Source organism: Sebastes umbrosus, chromosome 13 (genome assembly GCF_015220745.1).
Source record: "Sebastes umbrosus isolate fSebUmb1 chromosome 13, fSebUmb1.pri, whole genome shotgun sequence".
NCBI lineage: Eukaryota > Metazoa > Chordata > Actinopteri > Perciformes > Sebastidae > Sebastes > Sebastes umbrosus.
Window position 1 is genome coordinate 10,109,578 of NC_051281.1, and position 24,175 is coordinate 10,133,752.

Genomic DNA, 24,175 nt, shown 5'->3' on the forward strand with positions numbered 1-24,175 from the left:
AGCCTGTATATGCAGGTTTTTTAAACACGGGAAAACCTGCTATAATATAGGCAATAGACTCCTTTTCCATTGCGAGTATGCCGGTGCTGTTGCACTGTCCTTTCTGCTTTTTTTCCTGCTGTGTCACGTTCGATTTACTTAGACTTTGAAAGCAGGACTTTTACTTGTAACAAAGTATTTTTACACTGTACTATTACTACTTTTACTTAAGTAAAAACTTTTTCCACCACTAAGCCAAAATCTACAGCAGGTTTAATCCAAAAATAAAATGTACACTCAACAACACCCAATAAAAAAACTCAAGGGTAATAGAAAGAGGGTTCCTATCAAGGTGATACTATAGCACCCACAGAGCAGGTAGTCATGGCAACAACAATGGAGGGAAGCAGAAATAGACCAGACAACTGAAGCTAACGTGCTGAAACATAGTGGGAATCTGATTGGCTGAGGAGGATTTTGTTATGTCAGTAACTCCAGACTCAGGATAGAGTGACGGGTGTTGAATATGGCAGCTTTAAAAGCCAGCTGTAAAAGGTGCAACATACAAAAAAAAAGACTAATTCTACTTTATTCTATACGTTTCTCCCATTAAGCTGTCTCCTGCCTGGTTTCCCTGTATGTGTCTGAGTTATGTGTCGGTATATATATAGCATTATAGAAGTATGTGTGGGACACCCGTCTGAGTGGGGGGAGGGGAGATCGACCTTAAGAAGTCAGTAGAGAGAGAGGAATGCAGGCAGCTGGTTTGTGTCTGTCAGTGCAACACAGAGAGCCTACAGTACTGGACTACTCACACACACACACACATTGATGAAAGAACGACTTATTTGGACCAACAGAGTGTGTGTTCGGTCCAGAGGCAGGCAGCAGGAAGCTCACTGGCTGACGTCTCAACTACTCGGACAAAAACTCCATACGAGAGTGTGTGGCGAGAAAAATCTGTGCAGTAAATTACGCACAACATGTTGTATGCAATAATAAATACAATCATATCAAATACAGTCAAAGTTAGAAAGGTCTGGGTGTAGGTCAGACTTGTATTTATGTTCCTGGCACAGATTGCTGCAGACTAATGTCTGGGAACACACACGGTGCAGTCAAAAGTATCAAGACGGTGACAGTGTTTTTCATTGTTTGGGCTCTGTACTCCAGCATTTGAATTGAAACAAGGACTATGGGGTTTAATTTTAAGCTTTTAATATCTTTTATTATGAACATTTGTTGGGATTCATCTACTTTTTAATTTACCTCAAACATATTTCTGTTCTCTAATTTCTTGTTACTTATCAGCCAACATATGGCAATATTGATATCTGTGATACACTAATCAAGACAAGACTAAGGTGGGTTTATGGTGCTGTAGTGAAGCCGTCATCCATACCATCACGGCATACGCGATGTGCGCTAAGGCTCCGCAAGATGTCGTGGCACTTGGTCGTGCGCCTCTGAATTTTTGTAACTACGCGACCACTGCGCACGCTGCGCTTTTCATTTCAACTTGGATGGATTCGAGAGAAGACTGGCCAAACAGGTTGGCCTGTACAGACATCTCTATGACTGATCATTGAGAGACCACAGGGGCAGTCACATGACATTAAATTATTGGAAAGCAATAGGCAACACACTGGAGAAAGAAGAGGCTTTTTGTTGCAGGCTGTGGAAGAATATGAGACATCGCTTTGTAAAAGCTAAAAAAGGTTTCATGGAATATTAAAATTCCTCCACAAGGAAAAAGTTATATGTACACATCAGGCTTCAGGTACCAGACTTCCCAGAGACTACAGCAGAGAAAGCTGCTCTTTTGCACATTGTTTTATTCATGTAACGTTCTTCCGGTAACATCCACAGACTATTTTGTTTCTACACCCCCTGGCATTTCGGAGCATACTGCAACGAACAACGCGCTGAGTATAAATGCCTCTGTGCATGCTCATAGCTTGCGCGCCATCTACGGAGGACGAGTATAAACAAAGCTTGAGGCTGCACTTTGAGCTGAATGCTAATGTCAGCATGCTAACATGCTCACAATGACAATGCTTACACTGATGATAAGCAGATAGAGCCGTTCCACTAGCATGGCTAAATGAAAGCTAAAGATGATTAAATGTACTGAAGAGCAGTCAGTATAGAAATAGAACAGTAATATAACAGCAATAAAACAAGTTATATAACTTAAAATCACATGGTCGTTGACATAATGAGACAGCAGCCAACAGCCCAAAAGCACTCAATGTCTGATGAGCATTGAGTGTGCAGGTCTTCGTGTTATGGAGCATTTAGACCTGAGGGTCTTCCAGCCTGCAGGTTCGTGCTCGTGATACTGATACTGCCTGGCAGATGGCAGCAGGGTAAACAGTTTGTGCACTGGGACCAAGTTTATCATTTAGGCTTTCCACACAGACATCGTGTGTGGCGAGTGTCAGCGGCGAGCTCCGTGCCAGTGGTCTGCTCCACTGTTCTCACCAATCTCTGGAGGGCCTTGTGGTTGTGAGCACAGAGCTGCCAAATAAGAGATGCAACCAGTCAGAGTGCTCTCAATGCTCTGTAACTTCAGTCTCCTAAAGGCCACTATCATCTCTGTGGTCTTGTTAATGTTGAGGTAAAGGTTGTCATCGCAGTAGGACTTTCACTTCATGCCCATATGCCGACTCGTCACCGCCAGTGATGAGGTCTAGGATGGTTGTGACATCCACAAATTTTTGAATAATACATGAGCAGTGCATCGTGACCAGTGGGCAACCTGTGGTCTGAAAAGTGAAGCCAATGCTGAAGTGCCTTAAACTTGCATTTTTGCTAACAGCCAGAAGGGATAAAAAAAAAAAGAAGTCTGATTGTATAGAAGTCTATGAGAAAATGAGTCTACCTCTCACTTGATTTATTACCTCAGTAAACATTGTAAACATGAGTTTATGGTCTCAATCGCTAGTTTCAAGTCTTCTTCAATACAGCATGATGTTCATTTAGTAAATTATGGTCCAATTTAGAGTCAAATAGACCATAAAGCAGGGGATGCTTTAGGGCGTGGCTATCTTGTGATTGACAGGTCACTACCACACTGTTGATCCGGTCTGAGAGTTGTTGTTTTCGTTGTACAACTTCGACTCTTTCACAGTGTGTTTTCAGTTCATGGAAGTAAATAGTGATATTTGGTCGCCTAATAATAACATAATCAGTTTCGAGGCTTCAAAACGGCAGTCCACAAACCACTTGGTGACGTCACGGTGACTACGACCACTTCTTAAACACAGACTATGATTGTAACATAGTTGTGAGTAAACAGGTCCCACAGCAGAGGGCTGAGGATGCAGCCCAGTGCCTTGGGTCAATGAGGAAGAGGTGGGGTTGCGAATTCTCACCACCTGAGGCCTATTCATCAGGAGATCAAGAACCCTGCAGCTGCAGAGGGAGATGTCAAGTCCCAGGTCCATGTCACCAGAACTGTAGGCGGTGGATTGCACTCTACCAGATTAAAGTGGACTTTACCATTAATGCATGGTTTGGAGTTGACTGGGGCTGTACATTTATTTTGGTAAAGTGTCATCAACGCACTTTGTGATATAACTTATGACAGAGTCAGTGTTACATATTGATGTTGCCATCGGTTGAGTCTATCGGTCTCAAACAGGAGCGTGAACTGTGTGGTCACTCAACACCGGACAGTTGTGTTGAACTGGTTTGTCCTGTTTGAGTCTTTTCTTGTATGCTTGCAGCAGGAGAATGGAGATATGATCTGCTTTCCCAAAGGCAGGGCAGGGGAAGTTCATATAGCACTGGTCCAATGTGGATTAACCTCTAGTAGGTCTGTTAACATGCCGGTAATGTTTCGGGAGAACCTTTTTCATGTTGGCACTGTTGAAACATGAAAGCTGCCTCAGCGTGGGCTTTCTCCAAACCATTGAGAATATCATTCAGTTCATCCATGGCGTTACACTCCTAAAGTTAGTGTGTCCACCTGTTTGTCATGTTTCCATCACTGCCAATCAGAGCTGGAGCCAATAAATACCTGTTACTACTGAGTCATTTGTCCCGGGAATGGATGCAGATTGTAAATTTTCCCACAAAAGACAAAAGCCAGATGTTATTGGGTGTTGGTAGGTTTTCTGTCCAGTTGAGAGGGGGCTTTAGAGTAATAGAGCTGACCTCTCGAGGGAGGTGGAAGAATCTTACATATCAAGTTGTGAGCTATTAAAGTAAGACCCCTCTACCTCCACTGAGAGCTTGTGTTATGCTAATATCAAGTGTTTAGATCATCTACTTGTTGTCTGGGGATTGAGCATTAGCCAGAATGATACTTGGAAAAGGGGGAGTTAAATCACTTTTTATGTGTTCTAAAGAACAAACAAATGGGGATCTCTTGTTGGTACTCATTTTGAAATTAGTAATGTAGAAGTTTGTTGATCATATTGTAAGAGCGTCACTTAAATTAGATAAAAGCAATACAAAAACATGCACAAACCACACAAGGAGTTTGGGAAAGTTTGTTAAAGCATCCATTCTAGGGCGCACCGGAAGCAGGTCGTCTTCTACTAATGTAATGTCATGATCTACCAGAATAGATGATCAAATATATTTAGTTTAAAAAGTAAAATGTACTTTAGAAGGTGTCTTTTATAGGCAATTTTCATTGAAAAACATCTTTCCGTTTTGGTACATAATAAGTGAATATATTGTAATTTTAGTCGTATATTGTAATATTATTATTGTGTATTGTAATATTTTATAATATATTTGAAGAAAATGTTGGCCAACGGTCTCATCTTTTTCCTCTGTCATTATGCCTTTGCATTTCCTGCATTATGTTACTCACTTGTTAACTTTCTAAATTGTTAGCCTCTGTGGATTCTAAATGCTGACAGTAACGTTAATATTGCGATTGCTTAGCAGCGGTGCTCTCATGACTTAACCACTTGAACACAAAGCATATGTGGACACGACTTCCCATGTTGTAAACACAAGTTTACAAGTTCCATTTGAAGGAACCACTACATGAAAAAGTGTCTTCATACATGATTGTAGGTGCTCTGGTTCAAATCAATCATCAGAACGTCTTAGCCAGAGAATGGTCACAGAATTGAGTTTTTGGACCCTACTAGGACTGTCATGGAAACGATTCTGATGACTGTAAGTAACTATAGTAACAATACTGATGCTGTATATGACCCCTGATATAGACTGGGTTTAACAGACTGGGTTAAGCAACACAGTAAATCTCCGTTATTCTCTTGACTACACACAATAGTCTTTTACTTCCCCTCCCCCACAGCACACACACACAGCAGTCTTGGAGGTGATGTGCTAATTGATGCAAAGTAATGGAGGAGGTGAAGTCACAATGGCTGCCCCGCTAAGCTTCACACAGAGCTCTTCTTACTTGCGTGGCCTGTGTTCAGTAACCTTTATGTATTCTGAGGCTGTGTTTTTGATTGAGAAGTGATCAAGAGATTGGAATAAAGAAAACAGAGGAGAGGAGGAAGAGGAAGATCAAGAATAGGAGCAGAGGGAGGAAAAGGGGAACACGAAGAAGGAAGAGGATTAGGAGGGGGGGAGGCCTCCTGCGGTTTTGAGGTCAAACACACAGCTGTGGTCATCACCTTTCACTGCAGGGGACTCACACACAGAGGCACACACACACACACGTGCACACACTACTGTGATCATCACCCTCTGTGGGAGTTTGACCTGAGCCAGATGGTCACCGCTCTCTCTTTTTATGACTCTGTCATGTCCACACTAAGCCAGCGTTTTTCACAAGCTTTTTCGAATACGCTCTCCAGAGTGGTTATGTTTCAGAACACCAGTCTAGCATTGTAGTGCGAACGGGGCAAACAATGCCAAATCAATGATGTATCAATAACATGTCGTCACAGGGAGTTGTATACTAAGAGGACAAATTTATGTCGCCTTAAACACTCTGTGATCGCTCATTTTGGATGGAGATCAAACAATGTAGGGTTGTGATTAACCTGTCTCGCTAAGCTTATGCTGTAAAAACAAAAAAAGGTCTCATTGGTGGGGCACTTCCAAAAAGAATAACGGATTATATGCTAGGAAAACTAAGATATGGAAAAACTATAGAGCAACATTTGTTCAGTGTGATCTTTTACAAAACATTTTTGCAAAAACAATGATCGCTGTGCAGAGTTGTATATACTCTATTTTACGTGAATTTTGAAAAGAATGTCAAAAGTTTTAGTCCCGATACTCACCTCATCAGTTTATTGGGATCATCTCCAGAGGTTGCACCCCAACACCACAACGACCCATCTCTTCAGAGCAGGAGGGAACAGGCAGCCAATCAAACAGACTGTCACGGAGTGGCAACAAACTCTCACACGGCCAATGCAGAACAAACAGGCTGAAAGCAGCAACCCTGCCTCCAGCAGTCAGGTTGGACAATACAGAACTGAAGGGAACAAAAGATGGATACCTGAAGTGTGTGGGGTTTGATTTCTTTTTTGTGCGTTAATGTGGTTTTAAAATGTATGCATGGTTGTATGTCAGTGTATGGTTGTATTTGTCGATATGTATGTATGAGTATGTACGGGTGCATGTGTGTATGAATAAATGCAGAATTTTTATGATGTACAATCATGTATAGATTTCTATTTTTTATCACTGTAAATTCTGCTTTCATTCAGTTGTTAACTCAAAACTCATCTCTATGGTGGTTGATGTTGTCTCCCTGCCTCTCCCTCTCCACTCCCACTGTGCAGATAAACGGCGCTATTCCATCTTATCTCTTTTGTTCTTGATCCAACTTCTTGATCCAAAGCTCGGCACTGCACCATTTGTCTTAATCCCTTCCCTTGGCCTGTCATGTGCATCTGTGTAAAACTCTTTCCAGTTACTGCAATATGATGTGTTTTCTGCTTCCAAAATAAATGAATAAATGTCATCTCCTTTACTTTTTTAAAGAGTTATCTCCCCATGCTGCCAAACAGATACAATTTTTTATGCCTACATTGTACAGAATGTACTATTGTCAAAATTAGTATTATAAACTGTGTGTCTTGCATAGATTGCAGCCATGGATGTATTATAAGAACAGGATACTGGACCCCAAGATGGCGCCTATTCAGTCCAATGAGAATTGCTCACCCTGCGCGAAAAGTTTTCTAGCTTCTGGGTTTACATCCGGGTTATGCGCAACCCCCTGAATATGCGCAGTAGTGTTTCTGCCACTGGCCCCGCCAGCAAGTGTTCCCGCATTGGCATAAGGTTGTCGCGGTGAAGGAATTACTCCTGCGTTGATAATGATTGGCTCAACAGTGCCATATGCGGTATTATTGCCTCTTTTTTTTGCCAATCGCTTAATTTATCCTGATTTTAGTATTCTATAAATAAGCTTTATTGATAGGGTATTATAAGGTATATTGTTGTTCTTTTAAATGACAAAATGACAGTTTACATATCCAGGTCTTATTATACATCCATGATTGCAGCCTATGAAGGACATGCTATCTGGTTTTATGCTCATAATGGATACTTTTTGGATTTATGGGAATATTTTTAAATGAACTAAACTAACTAAATTAAGTTTATATTGCAGTTCTTGTGTGTTTCTTGTCCAGATATTCAATGCATATAAATGTTGTTTCCCAGAAGGTCAAACTTCCTTCATCCAAGGGAGCGTGCTTGTGTGCTTGTGTGTGTGTGTGAAGATCATGCCAAATTACCCGGTGCCTAAAATGTTTTTATCAGGCTCCAGACATGTGTTTCCAATGTTCTTTAAATACGCTGCCTACACACGCACACACACACACGCATACAAACACACAGTACTTCCAGTGCCAGATAGTTAAAATTAAACCCCTCCCTTGTTGTCTAAGACAAAGTTATTTTCTTTCTTCTTTTGGCATCAGACTACTTGTGAATAAAACAACTGATAAAGACAGTACTACAAAGCTGGCTGTGGGAGTGTATCAATACCAAGAACATTAAGTCAAATCTTACTCACGCTACATTACCTTTGATGTCTGTTTGATTTAAAATAAGAGAACTTATAAAAATGAAATTATGGCTTCTTATCTTTCTCTGTAGTTAATTCAATCACGCTCAGTAATCCAAAGATCATTTCTAATATTTACGAGTCCTTTTTTTCAAATCACCAGATCTCACAAGTTCAAAATCTTAATCAATACAAGATGTTAAAGGTACAGTGTGTAGGATTTGGCAGCATCTAGTGTTGTGGTTGCAGATTGCAACCAACTGAGTACCCCTCCGCTCACTCCTCCCTTTCCAAGACTGCGATAACGTGAGTCGCTGAGTGCAAATCCGTGTTTACGCTGTTCGCCCCGCTCAGAGGCCATCCTTACCATAATAACACTACTTAAGGAGCAATGGAAGTCGGAGGGTGGCTGGCGGTACCACGGTTTTACACTCTGTGGCTCACATTACCACAGTTTCACAAGTATGTCAGAGAACTACGGTGGCCTTCAGGTAACGTAAAAACGTGAAAGGCTCTCTCTAGAGTCAGTGTTTGTTTTTTTCGTTCTGGGCTACTGTAGAAACATGGCGGAGCAACATGACGGACTCCGCGAAGAGGACCTGCTCCCTATGTAGATATGAAGGGCTCATTCTAAGCTAACAAAAACACAACAATTCTTAGTTTCAGGTGAATATACACTAATGAAAACATAGTTATGAATATTATATTCCATTTCTGCTAAAAGATCCCTCAAAATGTTACACACTTTTCCTTTAAGTAATAAACAATCAATTCTCTCTCCTCTTTTTTTGATGAAGTAAAAATGCTTTTAAAGGAATTTTTTTTATTATTGAATGAAACCCAGGATTTGCAGAAATAAAAGGAATAGCAATAGCAAGTAGAGTAAATGTATATTACAAATATGTATGCTTTTTTCTGTACAGCTGCATACATTATAAGCTCTGAGGCAAAGTCATAGAGCGCTCAGTGTGTGTGTGTGTGTGTGTGTTACCTACTCCTCTACTCCTCACGACATTGTGGTCAATCAAACCGCTCTCTCAGACTTGCTGTGTCTCTGTGGCCTGGCTGCAACCCTGAATGGTTTTACCCACACACACACACACAAACATACACTGGCAAACACACACACACACACACACACACACATACTGCCTCTGCAGTCTTGTAAATCCTGGTTGTGTTGTTTCCAGCAGCAGTAGAAGTTTATGAGGGTTTGGACAGGGGAATACTGGCTGCTCAGGTCACGACATGGGGTTACTATGTGTGTGTGTGTGTGTGTGTGTGCGCATGTCGGTGGGGGGTAAAATGGGATACAGAAAGATTGGCAAAAAAATGAAGTTAAAAAATGTTTCTGAAATAGCAGGTTATGTCTGATAACTATAACTTCTTATGACTGTTGCAAGTATGACTTGTATTCAGCAGTATTCAACCCCCTCTTTATTTACAGTAAAGGATTACGCCAGTGTTTTTTTTCCATTTTCTACAATTTCGATATGTTACATTATGTCCAAGCCTTTTTCAAAGCATGCTGTGTGTTTTCCCCGTCTCCTAGTCAGCTGTAGTTTCCTCTCTGTTCAGTTTGAAAATGATTGTGCAGAGATTTAAATGTACGGTGTGAAACATTTAGGGAGATCTATTAGCAGAAATGGAATATAATATTCATAACTATGTTTTCATTAGTGTATAATCACTTGAAACTAAGAATTGTTGTGTTTTTGTTAGCTTAGAATGAGCCCTTCATATCTACTCCGCCATGTTTCTACAGTAGCCCAGAACGGACAAACCAAACACTGGCTCTAGAGAGAGCCTTTCACGTTTTTACGTTACCTGAAGGCCACCGTAGTTCTCCGACACGCTTGTGAAACTGCGGTAATGTTAGCAGAAAAACCGTGGTACCGCCATCTGACTTCTGTTGCTCCTAAAGTAGTGTCATTATGGTAAGGATGGTTTCTGAGCGAAGCGAACGGCGTTACCACGGTTTTGCACTTGGCGGCTCACGTTACCACAGTCTTGGAAAGGGAGGAGTGAGTGGAGAGGTCCTCAGTTGGTTGCAATCTGTAACCACACCACTATATGTTACTAAATCCCACGCACTGTATCTTTAAACTTGTTTGACAAAAATGCATTTATTTTATTGTTACATAGAAATACAAATGAAGACACAAGTTCATTTCAAACGTTAGCTGACGTGGTGGGTTCAAGTAACGGTGAGATTTTTTAAGAGGGACTGGTGAATTTGCAGTAATCCAATATGATGCTGATGGTTTGAAAATAGAACAACAATGACATCAACAGTGTGCCTGTTAAGAGCTGAACTCCACAACACTGGGACTCTGTGCGGTGAAAACTGAAAATTAGGAAGAAAAAGGAGCACATGCTACATTTAAGACCCCAGAAGCTCCTGCCAGCAGCTGTGATCCTTTAATGTCTCACTTTCAGCTCCAAAAAGGCAAAAATATTAGACCATTTCTCTGGATTCCCTGCCCTTGTTCCTTTTTTCCTTTTTTCCCCCTTGTTTTACTGCTGGCAGTAAAAGTCGGAGCCAAAACCTGCTGGACACTTTTATATAGAAAACACTAAAACGGCAAACAAGAGCTGATCACGAACATGGGTGAAAGGAAGGGGAAGGAAGGGAAAGGAAAGGAAAGGAAAGGAAGGGAAAGGAAAGGAAAAGAAAGGAAAGGGAAAAGGGGGAAACAAGGATGTGCAGTAGAAGTATATACAGTATACTGTATATATACTGTATATAGACACACTGTGTATACAGTATCTATTACGGCAATTACATATATAGTCTCACAATCTCTTTAAAAACTGTTTAGAGAGTCCAAAACTCCATCACTGAAAAGGTGTAGATGCCCAACAGACAACAGAGTACAGCAGAAAGCATGTTTTAATTTAAATACTTTTATAATTGGTAATATATCAAAGCCACTCTTAGACACCCGTAACTCTGTTTGAGCATTGGCTCATTGTGTGAGTCAGGAGTAGTAAAATCAAACTGAAATGTTGAGGAGCAAATGAGCAGATGTTTCACTTACCTTTAGGTATTTCTCCAGAGGCTGACTCACCAAACCTCCAGACACTAGCTTCATGGAAAAGCTGATGTAGTCGTTCGTTGTCAAGGACTGCACACCGTCTCTACACAATAGAGAGACAATTTAGATAAAGTTAGAGCTTATAACAAGAGAGAAACTTTGTAAAACAACTGAACATTATCACAACAATCATGCCTGGTATTAACATGTTGTGTTATCTTATGTTGTATGGACATGGTTTACAGGGTTACTTTGCACAGCCTACATTTCAAACCCTGGTAAGTGTAAATGTGTGCGTTTCCGTGGTGTGGTCGTACCTCTGGTAGGTCCTGGTGCTCAACATCTGGGTGGCAATCTGAGCCCCTAAAAGGGCAGGTGTAGTCCATGCTGCTTTTACATCCCAGAGGAGGGAGACCTCTGCTGTTGAAGAACCCATGGGGCATCCTGCGTTCACATATATTCACACACATATAGTACATATACATTGTTTTGTTATAATAACAGCCATCATGGAAGTAGGCTAATAAACAAATTTACATTTACTTATATATGTATTAGGGCTGTGGTGATACAACGATTTTGTTTTAACGCATTATTATCTTGTTAAGGCAAAATCATTTTAACACAACTAGTTTCTTTAACGCAATCGATCTTTCAGAGGTTGTAGCGGGCTCAGTTTTAAAGCTAGAGTGAAGATACTGGCATCATATGAAACCAGTAAACCAAATGAATCCATTGGTGCCATGTCATGCTAGAAGGAGGCTAAATAACGATCCAAAGGTACGCTAAATTTTGGCGAGGAAAAACTGGCATGGCCATTTTTCAAAGGGGTCCATTGACCTCTGACCTCAAGATATGTGAATGAAAATGGGTTCTATGGGTACCCACGAGTCTCCCCTTTACAGACATGCCCACTTTATGATCATCACATGCAGTTTGGGGCAAGTCATAGTCAAGTCAGCACACTGACATACTGACAGCTGTTGTTACCTGTTGGGCTGCAGTTTGCCATGTTATGATTTGAGCATGTATTTTTTATGCTAAATGCAGTACCTGTGAGGGTTTCTGGACAATATTTGTCATTGTTTTGCGTTGTTAATTGATTTCTAATAATAAATATATACATATATTTACATAAAGCAGCATATTTGCCCACTCTCATGTTGATAAGAGTATTAATACTTGACAAATCTCCCTTTAAGGTACTGTCTGACTCGATATCTTTGGATTCACAGCAGAAAAACGGGGATGTAGCTCAGTGGTAGAGCGTGTGCTTCGCATGTACAAGGTCCTGGGTTCAATCCCCAGCATCTCCACTACTATTTGATAACAAACACAACTGATTGATCCTGTTATGTCGGTATTTACACATGGAGCTATACTAAGGGCACTTTAAAGTAACGTGTTAATTGACATTTCATTTAACAATTAAAACACAGATTTTTTTTTTTTTGCCTAAAAATGTCTCTTTTGATAGTAAAGGTTATTGACCCCTGCTGTAGGACTTCATGTACAAGCACATGTTGGCAGATGCTGTGCAAAGAAAGTACAACAGTAGCTGGAAATAGAGACAGAGTGGCACCTCCTGTCTTTAACTGTCACCTTCGACATTCCGCAGCATCAACAGGTGTGGCACCACCGCCGCCGTAGTGTAGTTTGTCCCTGCCGGGCTGCCGTCGGAGAGACAACTCCCTCCCTCCCCTCCCATCACCATCAACAACACACACAGAACTGTCAGACACAACTTCTGCTTTCATTTGCGCTGCACTGATTGGAATATAAAAACCTCACATAGCTCGGTGTTTCTGTCGTGACAGCTACAAACTACAATAATCCGGACTCACTCAGAGCCGCCGCTTCAACAAAGATCGTCTCTGGCGACGTTCCAAACGTCAGTTGGTAAGTTTAAGTTAGCTTCTTAGTTAGCATCGTTAGCATTAAGCTAATCAACTTCAGTTTATTAGCTTTTATATCAACAACCTTTATGTTTTATTTAAAGGGAACGCTTTATGTAATATATGTAACAAATCTTGGCAACATAGTGAGTTACAACTGTCTCTATTTCTACTCTATTTCACTCTGTTTAATATCTAATCTCTGTGTAAATGGGTGTAAATGAACATCAGTGTGTTGATGTGTTTCCATGGAGACTGAAGCAGGTGAGTGGTTAAAGCCTGTATGAGTTTATATATAGTGTTAATGTAAAGCAGGAGAAGGAGCATGGAGACTGAACCAGGTGAGTGATTACAGCCTGTATGAGCTTTTATATAGTGTTAATGTAAAGCAGGAGAAGGAGCACAACTCTCACATAGTTTCACTGGGTGTTGAGTTGTTGTGACTTGCCAGCAGATTCCAGTAAAGACCAATAGAAACCTCCTCCTTCCAGTATACACACTAGCTCAAGGCTCTAATTATTATCACTAAAGTTCATTCATGAACTTGGAGTTAGTAGTTTGGTAAAATGATCCTAACCTCAGGGTTTCTGATCAAACTGAACTAAATATTCACTGTGATGGATTATATTATTATATTATTATATTATTATATATATATATATATATCTATATATATATATATATGTTTTCATGTATCAAAAAGGTAACTAAATATTCACTGTGATGGATTATATTATTATATTATTATATATATATATATATATATATATATATATATATATATGTTTTCATGTATCAAAAAGGTAACTAAATATTCACTGTGATGGATTACCAATAAATCATCATATTAACAAGCATATGTCTGCAATATACATGTATTCATGTATTATTAAGGTGACTAAATATTCACTGTGATGGATTACCAATGTCAAACAAAATTAAATCATATTAACAATCATATGTGTATATATTATATATATATGTATATATATATTTATATATATTATATATGTGTATATATATATATGTATTCATGTATCAATATGGTGACTAAATATTCACTGTGATGGATTACCAATGTCAAACAAGATTAAATCATCACATTAACAAGAATATGTTTTTAATATAAAGTTACTAAATATTCACTGTGATGGATTAGCAATAAATCATCATATTAATTCAATTCATTCAATTCATCTTTGACAGACTCGAAGTCCATTCAAAATCATACAACACAAACAACAATACATACATTAAAATAGAAACTGACACTTTTTATAAAAGACAGTTATACCAGTGTTTCCAACACTAAAACAAGGATTTGACAGTAGCATGATCATGGCGTTCTGAGAATCATTTAGCCGACATATAAATTTATACATCAGGTTTCTCAACAGAGCCTGGCAAGTGTTGACAACTTAACAAGCATATGTTTGCAATATACATATATTCATGTATTAATAAGGTGACTAAATATTCACTGTGATGGATTATCAAATGAAGCCATCATATTAACAAGAACATATTTGTAATATACATATATTCATGTATCAATAAGGTGACTAAATATTTACTGTGATGGATTACCAATAAATCATAACATTAATAAGCATATGTCTGCAGTATACACGTATTCATGTGTTAATGAGGTGACTAAATATTGTGATATATATGTGACTTTATATATATAAAACACTGTGATGGATTCAAACAAGTTTTAGAGTTCAGTGTTGATTTTGGTAACACTCTAAATTAAACAATAATTAAATGTAAGCTTATCCTCTGGACAGTTGAAAATCAATACAAAATATTATATAATTTGAAAACAGTCAGGGATGTGGTCCTCGATTTAACTGCAAACACGATGATGAATATATTACCGATCCTACGACATGTCTTTATTGCACATGCCACACTTTAAAAACTATATTTTTATTTTTATTTTTTTGACAAACAGGTTTACGGAGAATAAGCACTTGCAACCAGATGAACCAGAGAGGTGTCAAAACGGGACAGAGGAGTCCTTTTGTGAGAGCTTTAGAAAAATGTTAATAAAGATGCCTTCACAATCCTGTGGAATGGAGAGTCTGAAGTGATGGAGAACAGAGAGGAGAGGTAAACACACACACACACACACACACACACATTTTTGCGCTGATTATATCTCCCCAGCAACCTCCACTGAAAACATGTTGAGTACCAAAGCAAGATGCCATATCGTGAGATTACGTTGAAAGGGTATCTAGCGTGTGTTTGCGCCTCTGCATTCCAGTTCTGCAATATGTTTTTGTCCAGTTCAGTGAGTGTGAGTCATTTACAGATGTCGTTCTCAAAACCTCAAAACATAATTGCATGTCAGAGCCTGCAGGTGCTGAATGAACAATTATCTGTCTACGAATGAATGAGTTGGAATTTAATCCAACTTCTAGAGAACTTGTTTGTTTATGTCGTTAAAGTAATGGTTCAGGTGTTTTGAAGTGAGGTTGTAAGAGGTACTTATCCACAGTAGATGAGGGTTGGTGTGCAACCAGCTTGGAGAAACAGACAGAAGTACTGACTGCAGCAAAGCAATGTACTGCTGTGGACGGAGCTGGCAGAAAAACATATTTTACCCATTTAAAAGAAAGGCTAATAAAAAATAAAAAAAATCAATATCCATTTAAGTACGCTATATTTAGAATATTTTCACCGCTTTATCTTGCTGTCAGACAGCTCTCTCTTTCTCCTTAACTGAAACTTATTTATGCTCTCTCCAAAGCCAGCAGGCTCGGATGACTTGAACCTATGGATAAGTACCTCATACAACCCCACTTCATAACACCTGTCCTGAACAACTACTTTAATGACACAAACAAATTCTCTCAAAGTTGGATTAATTCCAACTCATTCATTCGTAGACTCATAATTGTTCATTCAGCACCTGCAGGCTCTGACATGCAGTTAAGTTTTGAGGGAGGAGAACAACATCCCTTTTTAACTACAACAAGTTTCAATATTAGAAGTATCGGTTAGTTTCTGGACATGGCTGGTGTTCAGCTGGTTTGGACAAAATGGGTTTAGTCAGGTAATGTCTAAATTTAAGGTCTATTTCAGGCTGATGTTAGTGATTTTTTTGCATGCATTATTGCAGCCCTGCAGATGAGCGGGCCGCCACACCTCCAGAGCGAGGACTGCTCCACATCTGGCAGTCAGCGTGTCCCAGTGTGCTGCTCTGTCCAGAGAGAGTGCTGCTGTCCAGGCCTGTCCTGCAGGCCGCCCTGGGAGAACACCATGGACTCCTACTGACACAGGGTGAGTGTGTGTGGGACAGTAGGGCTGTGCGATGGTTAAATGCTATAACACGCATAATTATATTGTGATTTAAAATTCTCATTCTCAGTTTAGTGAATATAACATGATATTGTAATGAGTAGCATGATATTTTACCAGTTGTCAGTGTGCTGACTTGACTATGATTTGCCCCAAATTGCATGTGATTATCATAAAGTGGGCATTTCTGTAAAGGGGAGACTCGTGGGTACCCATAGAACCCATTTTCATTCACTTATCTTGAGGTCAGAGGTCAAGGGACCCCTTTGAAAATGGCCATGCCAGTTTTTCCTTGCCAAAATTTAGTGTAAGTTTGGAGCGTTATTTAGCATCCTTTACGACAAGCTAGTATGACATGATTTGACATGGTTTTCTAGGTTCATATGATGCCAGTATCTTCACTCTAGCTTTAAAAAGCCTGCAACCACACAACAACCTAAAAATCACAAGTTGCGTGAACGCGTTAAAGAAGTTAATGGCATTAAAACAAATTTAACGCGTTATTATCGTGTTAACTTTGACAGCCCTAATCATTACAACAACTATATTCCTCCCATACATTTTTAAACAATGAAATATTTCTCCCCTAAGCTACACATTCTAACTGAATTAGAGGCATCTTAAAGCCAATATTGCCCATTTCCACTCAGTTGTTGTTGCTGTCTTCCAGGTGGACAGGTGTATTCCTTCGGAGAGCTGTTGTGGAGGAATCTGAGCATCCCGGTGTCTGCTCCGGTGCTGGAGGTCTCTCTGCTGGGGATTACGGTTGTCCGTGTGGCTGCCGGTGGTTTCCACTGCGGAGCGCTGAGCAAGCAGGGCAATGTCTACATGTGGGGCGAGAACACTGCAGGACAGTGTGGGCTGACGGAGAGGGGCACAGTCACAAACATCACAGGTTGGTCAACACCTTCCTTTCTTTCTTCTTTTCTTCCCACATTGCCCTGGTTGTTTGTCCAACCTACTACTGCTACTGCTTACTGCCTACTACTACTTCTGTATGTCTTAATTTAAATTTTCCTTTTCCTTTCTGCTATTAGTAATTTGGTAAATGTATTTATCAGTTAATACATGGCGGGGAAAGCTATGTAAAACATCCTGTGTCAGTTTCAGAGCCTTGCCCCGTCACTGTGATGGACAGTGAGGTCGTTCCTCCAGCGGTGGTTCGGGTTGTGGATCTGGCTCTTGGACGGGAGCACAGCCTGGCTCTGTCGGCCCAGAACGAGCTGTGGGCGTGGGGCAGCGGCTGCCAGCTTGGCCTGGTCACCAACACCTTTCCTGTGTGGAGACCACAGAAGGTAATTTGTGTAAAAAGTTCAATGAATTTCAGCTTTCAAAATCCAGTCACATGTCGACGGGTCAGACTGAAAACCATCGACTCAACCCTGTGGATATTGATGCTATTGTTGAATATTGAATCTTTAGTCTTTCAACTGGTGAGAGACAAAATAAGACTAAATGTGTGTACTGATTAATGTGTATCAAAACAGTTGTATTATTTCTATCTCTGGCACAGGTGGAGCACTTGGCAGGCAGACATGTAATTCAGGTAGTTTCTCTTCCTCATATCTTCATTGCTACTTTTAAATTACAAAGGAAATACTATGTTCTGTAACCACAAATACCATCTCTATTTATCTCCAACAGGTGGCTTGTGGTGCCTACCACAGCCTGGCCCTGGTACGCAGTCTAACGCCACAGAATACCCAGAATCCTTCTGAGAAGAGGGAGCGGGGTCAGTCACCTCACTATTCAGTGACAGAAAGAGAGGAGCTGTGTGCAGCTGATGCTGGTCACTACTGTCCGCTGGGGGTGGAGCTGACTGAAGGCATGACAGGCGAGGTAAATACAGTATATTCAAAGGAGAAATTACAGAAAATATATGTGTTTGGGAATCCCTAATATGCTGTTGTAACCAAAAAGATGTAACATTACAGAATTTAGACGCTGTAAAAATGTTTTACGTTAAAGGGTAACTTGTGTCTAACTGACTAATGGGGACAACAATTTCTAAAATGAAACGCGATAGTCAGCAGCCGCGAAACGAGCTGCGAGGGCAAGTGAGTAGCATCAGTGTAATGTTATGGCCACTAAAAGTGCTTGTTTTTGCAACTGACCGGCTCAGATTGTTGTTAGAAGTGTCTGACAACATTATAGAAAGGACCCTACAGAGAAATAAAACCTTTTTCTTACCTTTCACTTGATCCGGTCTGTTTGTTATTGTGTTCAAGTCCCGCTCAAAGAGAAGTCTCATTGTGAAATCTGAATATCCGTATACTCTGGCTCAACCCATACTCATCGCAATAGCCATGACACTGAAAATATTTTAGATAACACTAAGCTACGCTTTCTGTACTCCAACACAACAAACTCTGCGTTTCCACCATGGATGTATTCCGGCAACACATCCCCTCGCCAGATTTCAGAACTAGACTTCTCCTTGAGCGAGACTCTTTCCATAATGTCAGACACTCATAATAACAATCAGAGCCTTTCATGGCAAAAAAAAGCACTTTTAGTGGATGTAAATGATGGTGCCAGTTGGCCCCAATAGAACCATATTGCAGCCTGTGAGCAGCTGCCATCTACAGCGCTCTCCCTCAATACTGGACCAATATCAATGTCTCTATTAGTAGGTTAGACACAAAAACATAGGAATATAGGGTCCTAGTTGGTCACTCTTTAAGTATCTATGCTCATTTAAGAGGTTCAGCTTTTTCAATGCTGGTTGATACCCCTCTTTGTTTTCATTCCCAGACGTCTCCCAGAAGAAGTGGCCCCAGGCGAAGCTTACAACCTGGGGGAAGGTCAGCTGGCAGCAGCCCTGGCTCTGCAGCCCGTTCATGTCCATTATCTAACACTAAACAGTACGGTATTATATAACTTATGGTTCTCTCTTTTATCCCTCAATTTTTATATTTTTGTATTAAATTAGTTTCTTTTTCAGGACGAATCTTCCAGTTGGGCAAACTCACCCTCTCTCAGAGACAGACGGCAACGCACTGTCAGGCTGGAGAGCCAATAAGAACTCTGCTTTCCCTGATGAAATGGAGCTCCAGAGCATCCTCCAGAAACTATCCAGTCACTCATTGGAGATGCGCCACACCACCGGGCTAGGAGATACCGACTCACTGAGCAGCTACACTTCAGGTTGGTGATTCATTTCTGTTCCTTCTGCTTTTGTTTTGTGTTATACCTCATTCATATCTTATCCCTGTGTTCTTTTGCTTTTTTGTTCCTAAACTTCTTTTTCACTAGTTTCTTTATTTGTTCATAGCTGTTTGGACATCAATCATTTTGTTGTTCATTGCTTTGCTTGTTCCATTCGTTCCTTTGTTCGCTTGATACTTTGTTCTTTAGTATTTAATCTATTTTCTTTCTCCTAAAATGTTTTTTAATTCTCCTTTCCTGCCATTTTTTCTCTCCAGATGACAGCTATGTTTCCTCAACTCCTTCCACAGATCTGTTGACTTCCAGTTGCAAAGAAGAATCACCAAATAAGAGTCAAACCAACAAGTAAGATCAAGTTTACTGCAGTTGACAATAAGGCACTGAATTTTAGGCAATGCAATGGACCAGTGTTTCAATAATCTCATGTTGAGAAGAACATTTGTATTGCCATTTTTGTGGATCTTTATTTTATTCAAGTGATTCCACTTCACCTCTGAAAATAACCAAAAGTCAAACTTAACTAAAAAAAGAAGAATATTAAATTTGATTTTCTACTAATGTAAATAAACGACTGAAAACTCAATTATGCTGCAGTATATCCACATACCAAGATGATCCTCATCTACAGTGTATTTGCTGCCTGACCTTTGACCTTCTTTCCTACAGTAACAGTGGAGTGGCCGTGGCGTACTCCTGCTCCCCAGTGTGTTTGGAAGATGTTCGTCTTAGTCTGGAGGCGGAGAAGCAGTCGCTGCAGGGGCAGAAGAGCACCAGTCTCACTAATATAAACCAGAAGGGGAAAGCAGCAGCAGCAGCAAACAGGAGACGCTCCCTGCCTGGAACACCCACTCGAGGTAGGAATGATGGGGTGTGACCAACTTGACCACACATTTGGAAAATATTTACTTACTTTCCAAGAGTTGGAGCTCAGGGTATCAATCTTCTCATCTAAGTATGGAACCAGGAGACTATTAGTTTAGCTTAACATAAAGACTGGAATAAGTATTTAGCCATGAGCTAATGAGCATGCTTTAGCTAACTTTAAAGTTGCTGGTAGGAGTATTTTTTTTTTAACTTTGGACAGAGCCAGGCTAGGTGTTTCACCACAGACATGGCAAATGCACTTCTCATACATTATCTGGTGCCAATGAAGTAAGCAACATCTGCAGAGTCACTGAAATGTTCCTCTGTGAAGTAGCAGCCTGGCCAACAAGGTAGAAGGATATGAATGTTATCTCCAACAGAAACACACAATACTGCTGCCTGTGTTTGCCTTTCACTTTGACACTCTGAACAATAATGGGTTCTCCTGGATCTGACGTTATCAGCTCAGATCAACTGATACGTACGTCAAGATCACAGCATAAGCATGTCGACATGATGAAATATTCGTTGTTATCTTGAGATAACATTATTTGCTTTCTTGAGATAACATCAACCAGGATGAAATGACTACACATTAAAAAATCTGAAAGTCCTTTAGTCGCAATATAACCTGTATTGCCTGAGCCAAATGAGACGAATATTGTGACGTATGACCCTTCCCATAGCTCAATTAACAGTCATTTAAAGTCTTTTTACACTGTATATATCCATAGAGTGGAGAATGCATGAAGTGTATCCACAGTTTAGTGCCACAAAAGACTGTCAGACACATGGTTGGACCTTTAGAGGAATTAGCAGACGCAGCAGACTAACTTCTTGTTTTCTGGTTTGCCCTGAGTTTCAGGAGTGTCAGACTGAAAGTCTCTCACGAGTCAAACAGTTTCCAGGATAATTGAAATGCTCACTTGCGCTTCAGCTCATAAACCATTTTCTCGCAAGTGCCTGATCGGTACAGCGCATGTGCAACTTTCAACAGAGATGGGAAGGAAGCGAGATGGCTCACTCTTTCGCTACTTCTATCATCAGCTCAGGAAAAAACAATGTGTTTAATTCTTTTTTATGCTAGATTTACTAGCCCGACGTGGCATTTTACTTGCCCCGCGCAATCCTTATTGTTGAGCCCTGACCTTTTTCCGTTTTGGTAGTCACCAAAACATTTATTATTGGATGATAACAACTTCAGGATCTTCCACACAACTCATCTCATGTTAATATTGCTTACCTCCCCTTGACATATTCACACGGCTCACTGCTGGCTATTTTGATGATATAATGTTTGTTCCAGAAGAGCTCACTAATTCAGTAGGGTGTGTTCATACCAAACCTGTTCAGCGTGGTTTATATGTGTTTGCCTATGTAGTACAGTTTATTTTGGCTGGTGAGAATATTGTATGTGAACTCTGGTGCAGACCAGCAACGGACTTCTGTAACGCTGTACTTGTTATGTGTGACACTTTGTGTATGGATTTTTCTCTGATCATGTCTTATATTTCCGTCATCATGTTGCAGTATGAGACACATTATCTACTTCCTCTGTTTGTGGTGGATGTGTGACAGATGACGTGCATTTGCAGTCTCGCCACATGCTCAAATGTAACTAGTAGGTGACGGTTCAGTTGGTTGAAACAACACTGTTCCCACGACTTTACCATTAGATCATGTGTTTTTCTTTCAGGGTCTCCACGGGGACGGCGGCCTTGTGCCAACAGGTCATCCTCTGCTGGTCGGACCCAGTCTGCAGCACCGGAGGAGGCCGGAGACGGGCTGCCGTCTCTGGAGACGGAAGTGTGGAGCTGGGGCCGCGGGTCTGAGGGCCAACTGGGCCACGGAGATCAGCTCGCCAGGTGTGGACACACAAACAAATACATTTATAGTATAACCCACTTAAATTCATGCCATTATAGCCATGTTAACACGTTAGGTGAATCTCTTAATAAAAGACAGTGAATAGATTTTAAATATTTGTATTTTTCTAATGTTGAATATACAGCACAGTGGAGTATTATGGCATTAACACATTTGAAAATAAATTGTTTTTGTAAATTTCTCAAAAGCATCTAATTACATACTTTTTGTATCTGTTATACACTGATTAGAGCTGCAACGATTAGTCGACTAATCAATTAGTCGATCGACAGAAAAATAATTGCCAACTATTTTGATAATCGATTGACCTTAAAAGTAATATCTCGGGCAAAAAATGTCAGAAAATGCTGTTTTCAGCCTCTCAAATATGGAGATTTACGGATTTTCTATCATATTAAAGTGAATATATTTGCGTTTTGGACTGACAAAACAAAACCTTTAAAGACACCTTGACTTTGAGAAACTGGGATGAACATTTTTTTAGTTGCAGCCCTAACGCTGATTAAGTATTATAACACTGTGATTGTGTGATAATACGTACATTGCATGGGATAAGATACTGAAATGCACTTAAAGTCCCAAAGAAATGAAACACACAAGACTACACTTAACTCTTACACAATGTCAGGCAGTCACTGTAGTAGTGCGTAAAATGTGCGTAGAATTGAAGCTTAAAAATACACTTTGGGTCACGTTTATGTGTATGTAGGCAGAGTGAAACACAAGCCGTTACACAACCTGTGCAGACATGCGTGTGAGATGGACGACTTAAAAACACGGCTAAGAAGCCTTTAATGTAGACAAGCTGTTACAGTGTGTGTATGTGTGTGTGTGTTCAGACTCCAGCCTCTGTGTATCAAGTCGATGACAGGCGAGGAGGTGATCAAAGTCGCTGCAGGGTCACACCATTCACTGGCTCTCACCGCTCACTGCCAGGTAACAGACACACACACACACACACACACATGGGATTGTACAATTTTACGAGGACTCTCATTGACATAATATGCTCCCTAGCCCCTGATACTGTTCCTTAAACATCACAACATGCCTTACCCTAACATAAGTCTAACCTTCAGCTTTATTACAAGTCTCATACAACACTTTAAAGAACTGACGACTGACCAAATGAAATCATTTTCAAGGTCAAATTGGTCCTCACAAATATAGAAGTACAAGAGCACACATATTGTCCACCAAGTAAGTTATCTCATGTTTTTCAGGTGTACTCATGGGGCAGCAACATGTGTGGACAGCTCGGTCATGTCAACAGTCCTGTCACGGTACCTCAACAGGCAAAGGTACAGCTGTTCTTTCATTCATTCAGTACTCAACTAATAATCACATGTTTATTCATATATATTTTTATTTATTGTAATGCTTATTTCTTCTTTTCGTCAGTCAATACATCACTTAATTTATGCCATATCCTGGTAACATATTACGCTGAAATGTATGACTGAGAATGATAACTGAACATATCATTAAGAGGTGAAGCTCGTGCTGTAAAACATACTCAAGGACATATGAATATGAATGCAAATAGGTTCAAATAAGAGAGAGGGAGAAGACAAGAGATACTGTATGCCAGGGAAGTAATCATGTTGTAGTCACACTAACAGATCTACAACAAACCAGTAAATCTCCTGACAGCATCCTCTGTTTTGTCCCTGGCTGGCCACCGTAGCTGTCTGAGGGTCTTCGTGTTTGGGACATGTCGGCCGGTCAGAGCCACTCCCTCCTCCTGGCTGATGGAGACTGTGTCCAGCCAGTCTTGTTGTACTGCGGCCAGCAGCAAGAGCCAACGCCAGAGCCAACGCCAGCGCCAACTGAGAGGTCACGTCGGGGTCGACGGTCAATGCAGAGGTCACCCAGTAGAGCAGAGAGTTATACAGTCAGACCCACCCTGCTGCCCTTCTGCATGGAGGTACGAACTGTATGTCCAAAACACAACTGTTTGTGGTTTTCCTCTAATAGAACTAACAGTAAAGGCCTTTACACACCGGGGGCGTGATGAATAAACAACACGAAAATGCAAAATACTCGTCCGAGAATATTTTGCATAA

The 24,175-nt window shown here is 40.4% G+C and overlaps 1 protein-coding gene and 1 non-coding gene across 8 annotated transcripts in view; both read left to right on the plus strand.

Annotated features, from left to right (window-relative positions):
* Positions 1–12,230: 12,230 nt before the first annotated feature.
* On the plus strand, positions 12,231–12,302 carry trnaa-cgc. The gene has a single exon. It is a non-coding gene; the product is annotated as a tRNA-Ala (tRNA).
* A 356-nt stretch (positions 12,303–12,658) lies between these two features.
* LOC119500614 (alsin-like) overlaps positions 12,659–24,175 on the plus strand; it is a 28,391-nt gene continuing 16,874 nt past the window's right edge. For 2 of the 7 annotated variants that reach the window (XM_037790436.1, XM_037790440.1), the window contains exons 1-15: positions 12,661–12,885; positions 14,839–14,996; positions 16,012–16,172; positions 16,861–17,085; positions 17,295–17,485; positions 17,704–17,736; positions 17,835–18,029; positions 18,945–19,054; positions 19,135–19,337; positions 19,616–19,703; positions 20,025–20,212; positions 21,919–22,087; positions 22,949–23,045; positions 23,333–23,410; positions 23,797–24,036. In XM_037790436.1, the coding sequence (XP_037646364.1) occupies positions 14,977–14,996; positions 16,012–16,172; positions 16,861–17,085; positions 17,295–17,485; positions 17,704–17,736; positions 17,835–18,029; positions 18,945–19,054; positions 19,135–19,337; positions 19,616–19,703; positions 20,025–20,212; positions 21,919–22,087; positions 22,949–23,045; positions 23,333–23,410; positions 23,797–24,036 (1,998 nt within the window). In that variant the 5' untranslated portion in view covers positions 12,661–12,885; positions 14,839–14,976. Of the gene's footprint in view, positions 12,886–12,911; positions 13,146–14,838; positions 14,997–16,011; positions 16,173–16,860; positions 17,086–17,294; positions 17,486–17,703; positions 17,737–17,834; positions 18,030–18,944; positions 19,055–19,134; positions 19,338–19,615; positions 19,704–20,024; positions 20,213–21,918; positions 22,088–22,948; positions 23,046–23,332; positions 23,411–23,796; positions 24,037–24,175 lie in introns of those variants that run through there. The other 5 variants (XR_005209646.1, XM_037790439.1, XM_037790441.1 and 2 more) reach the window with 5 other exon arrangements.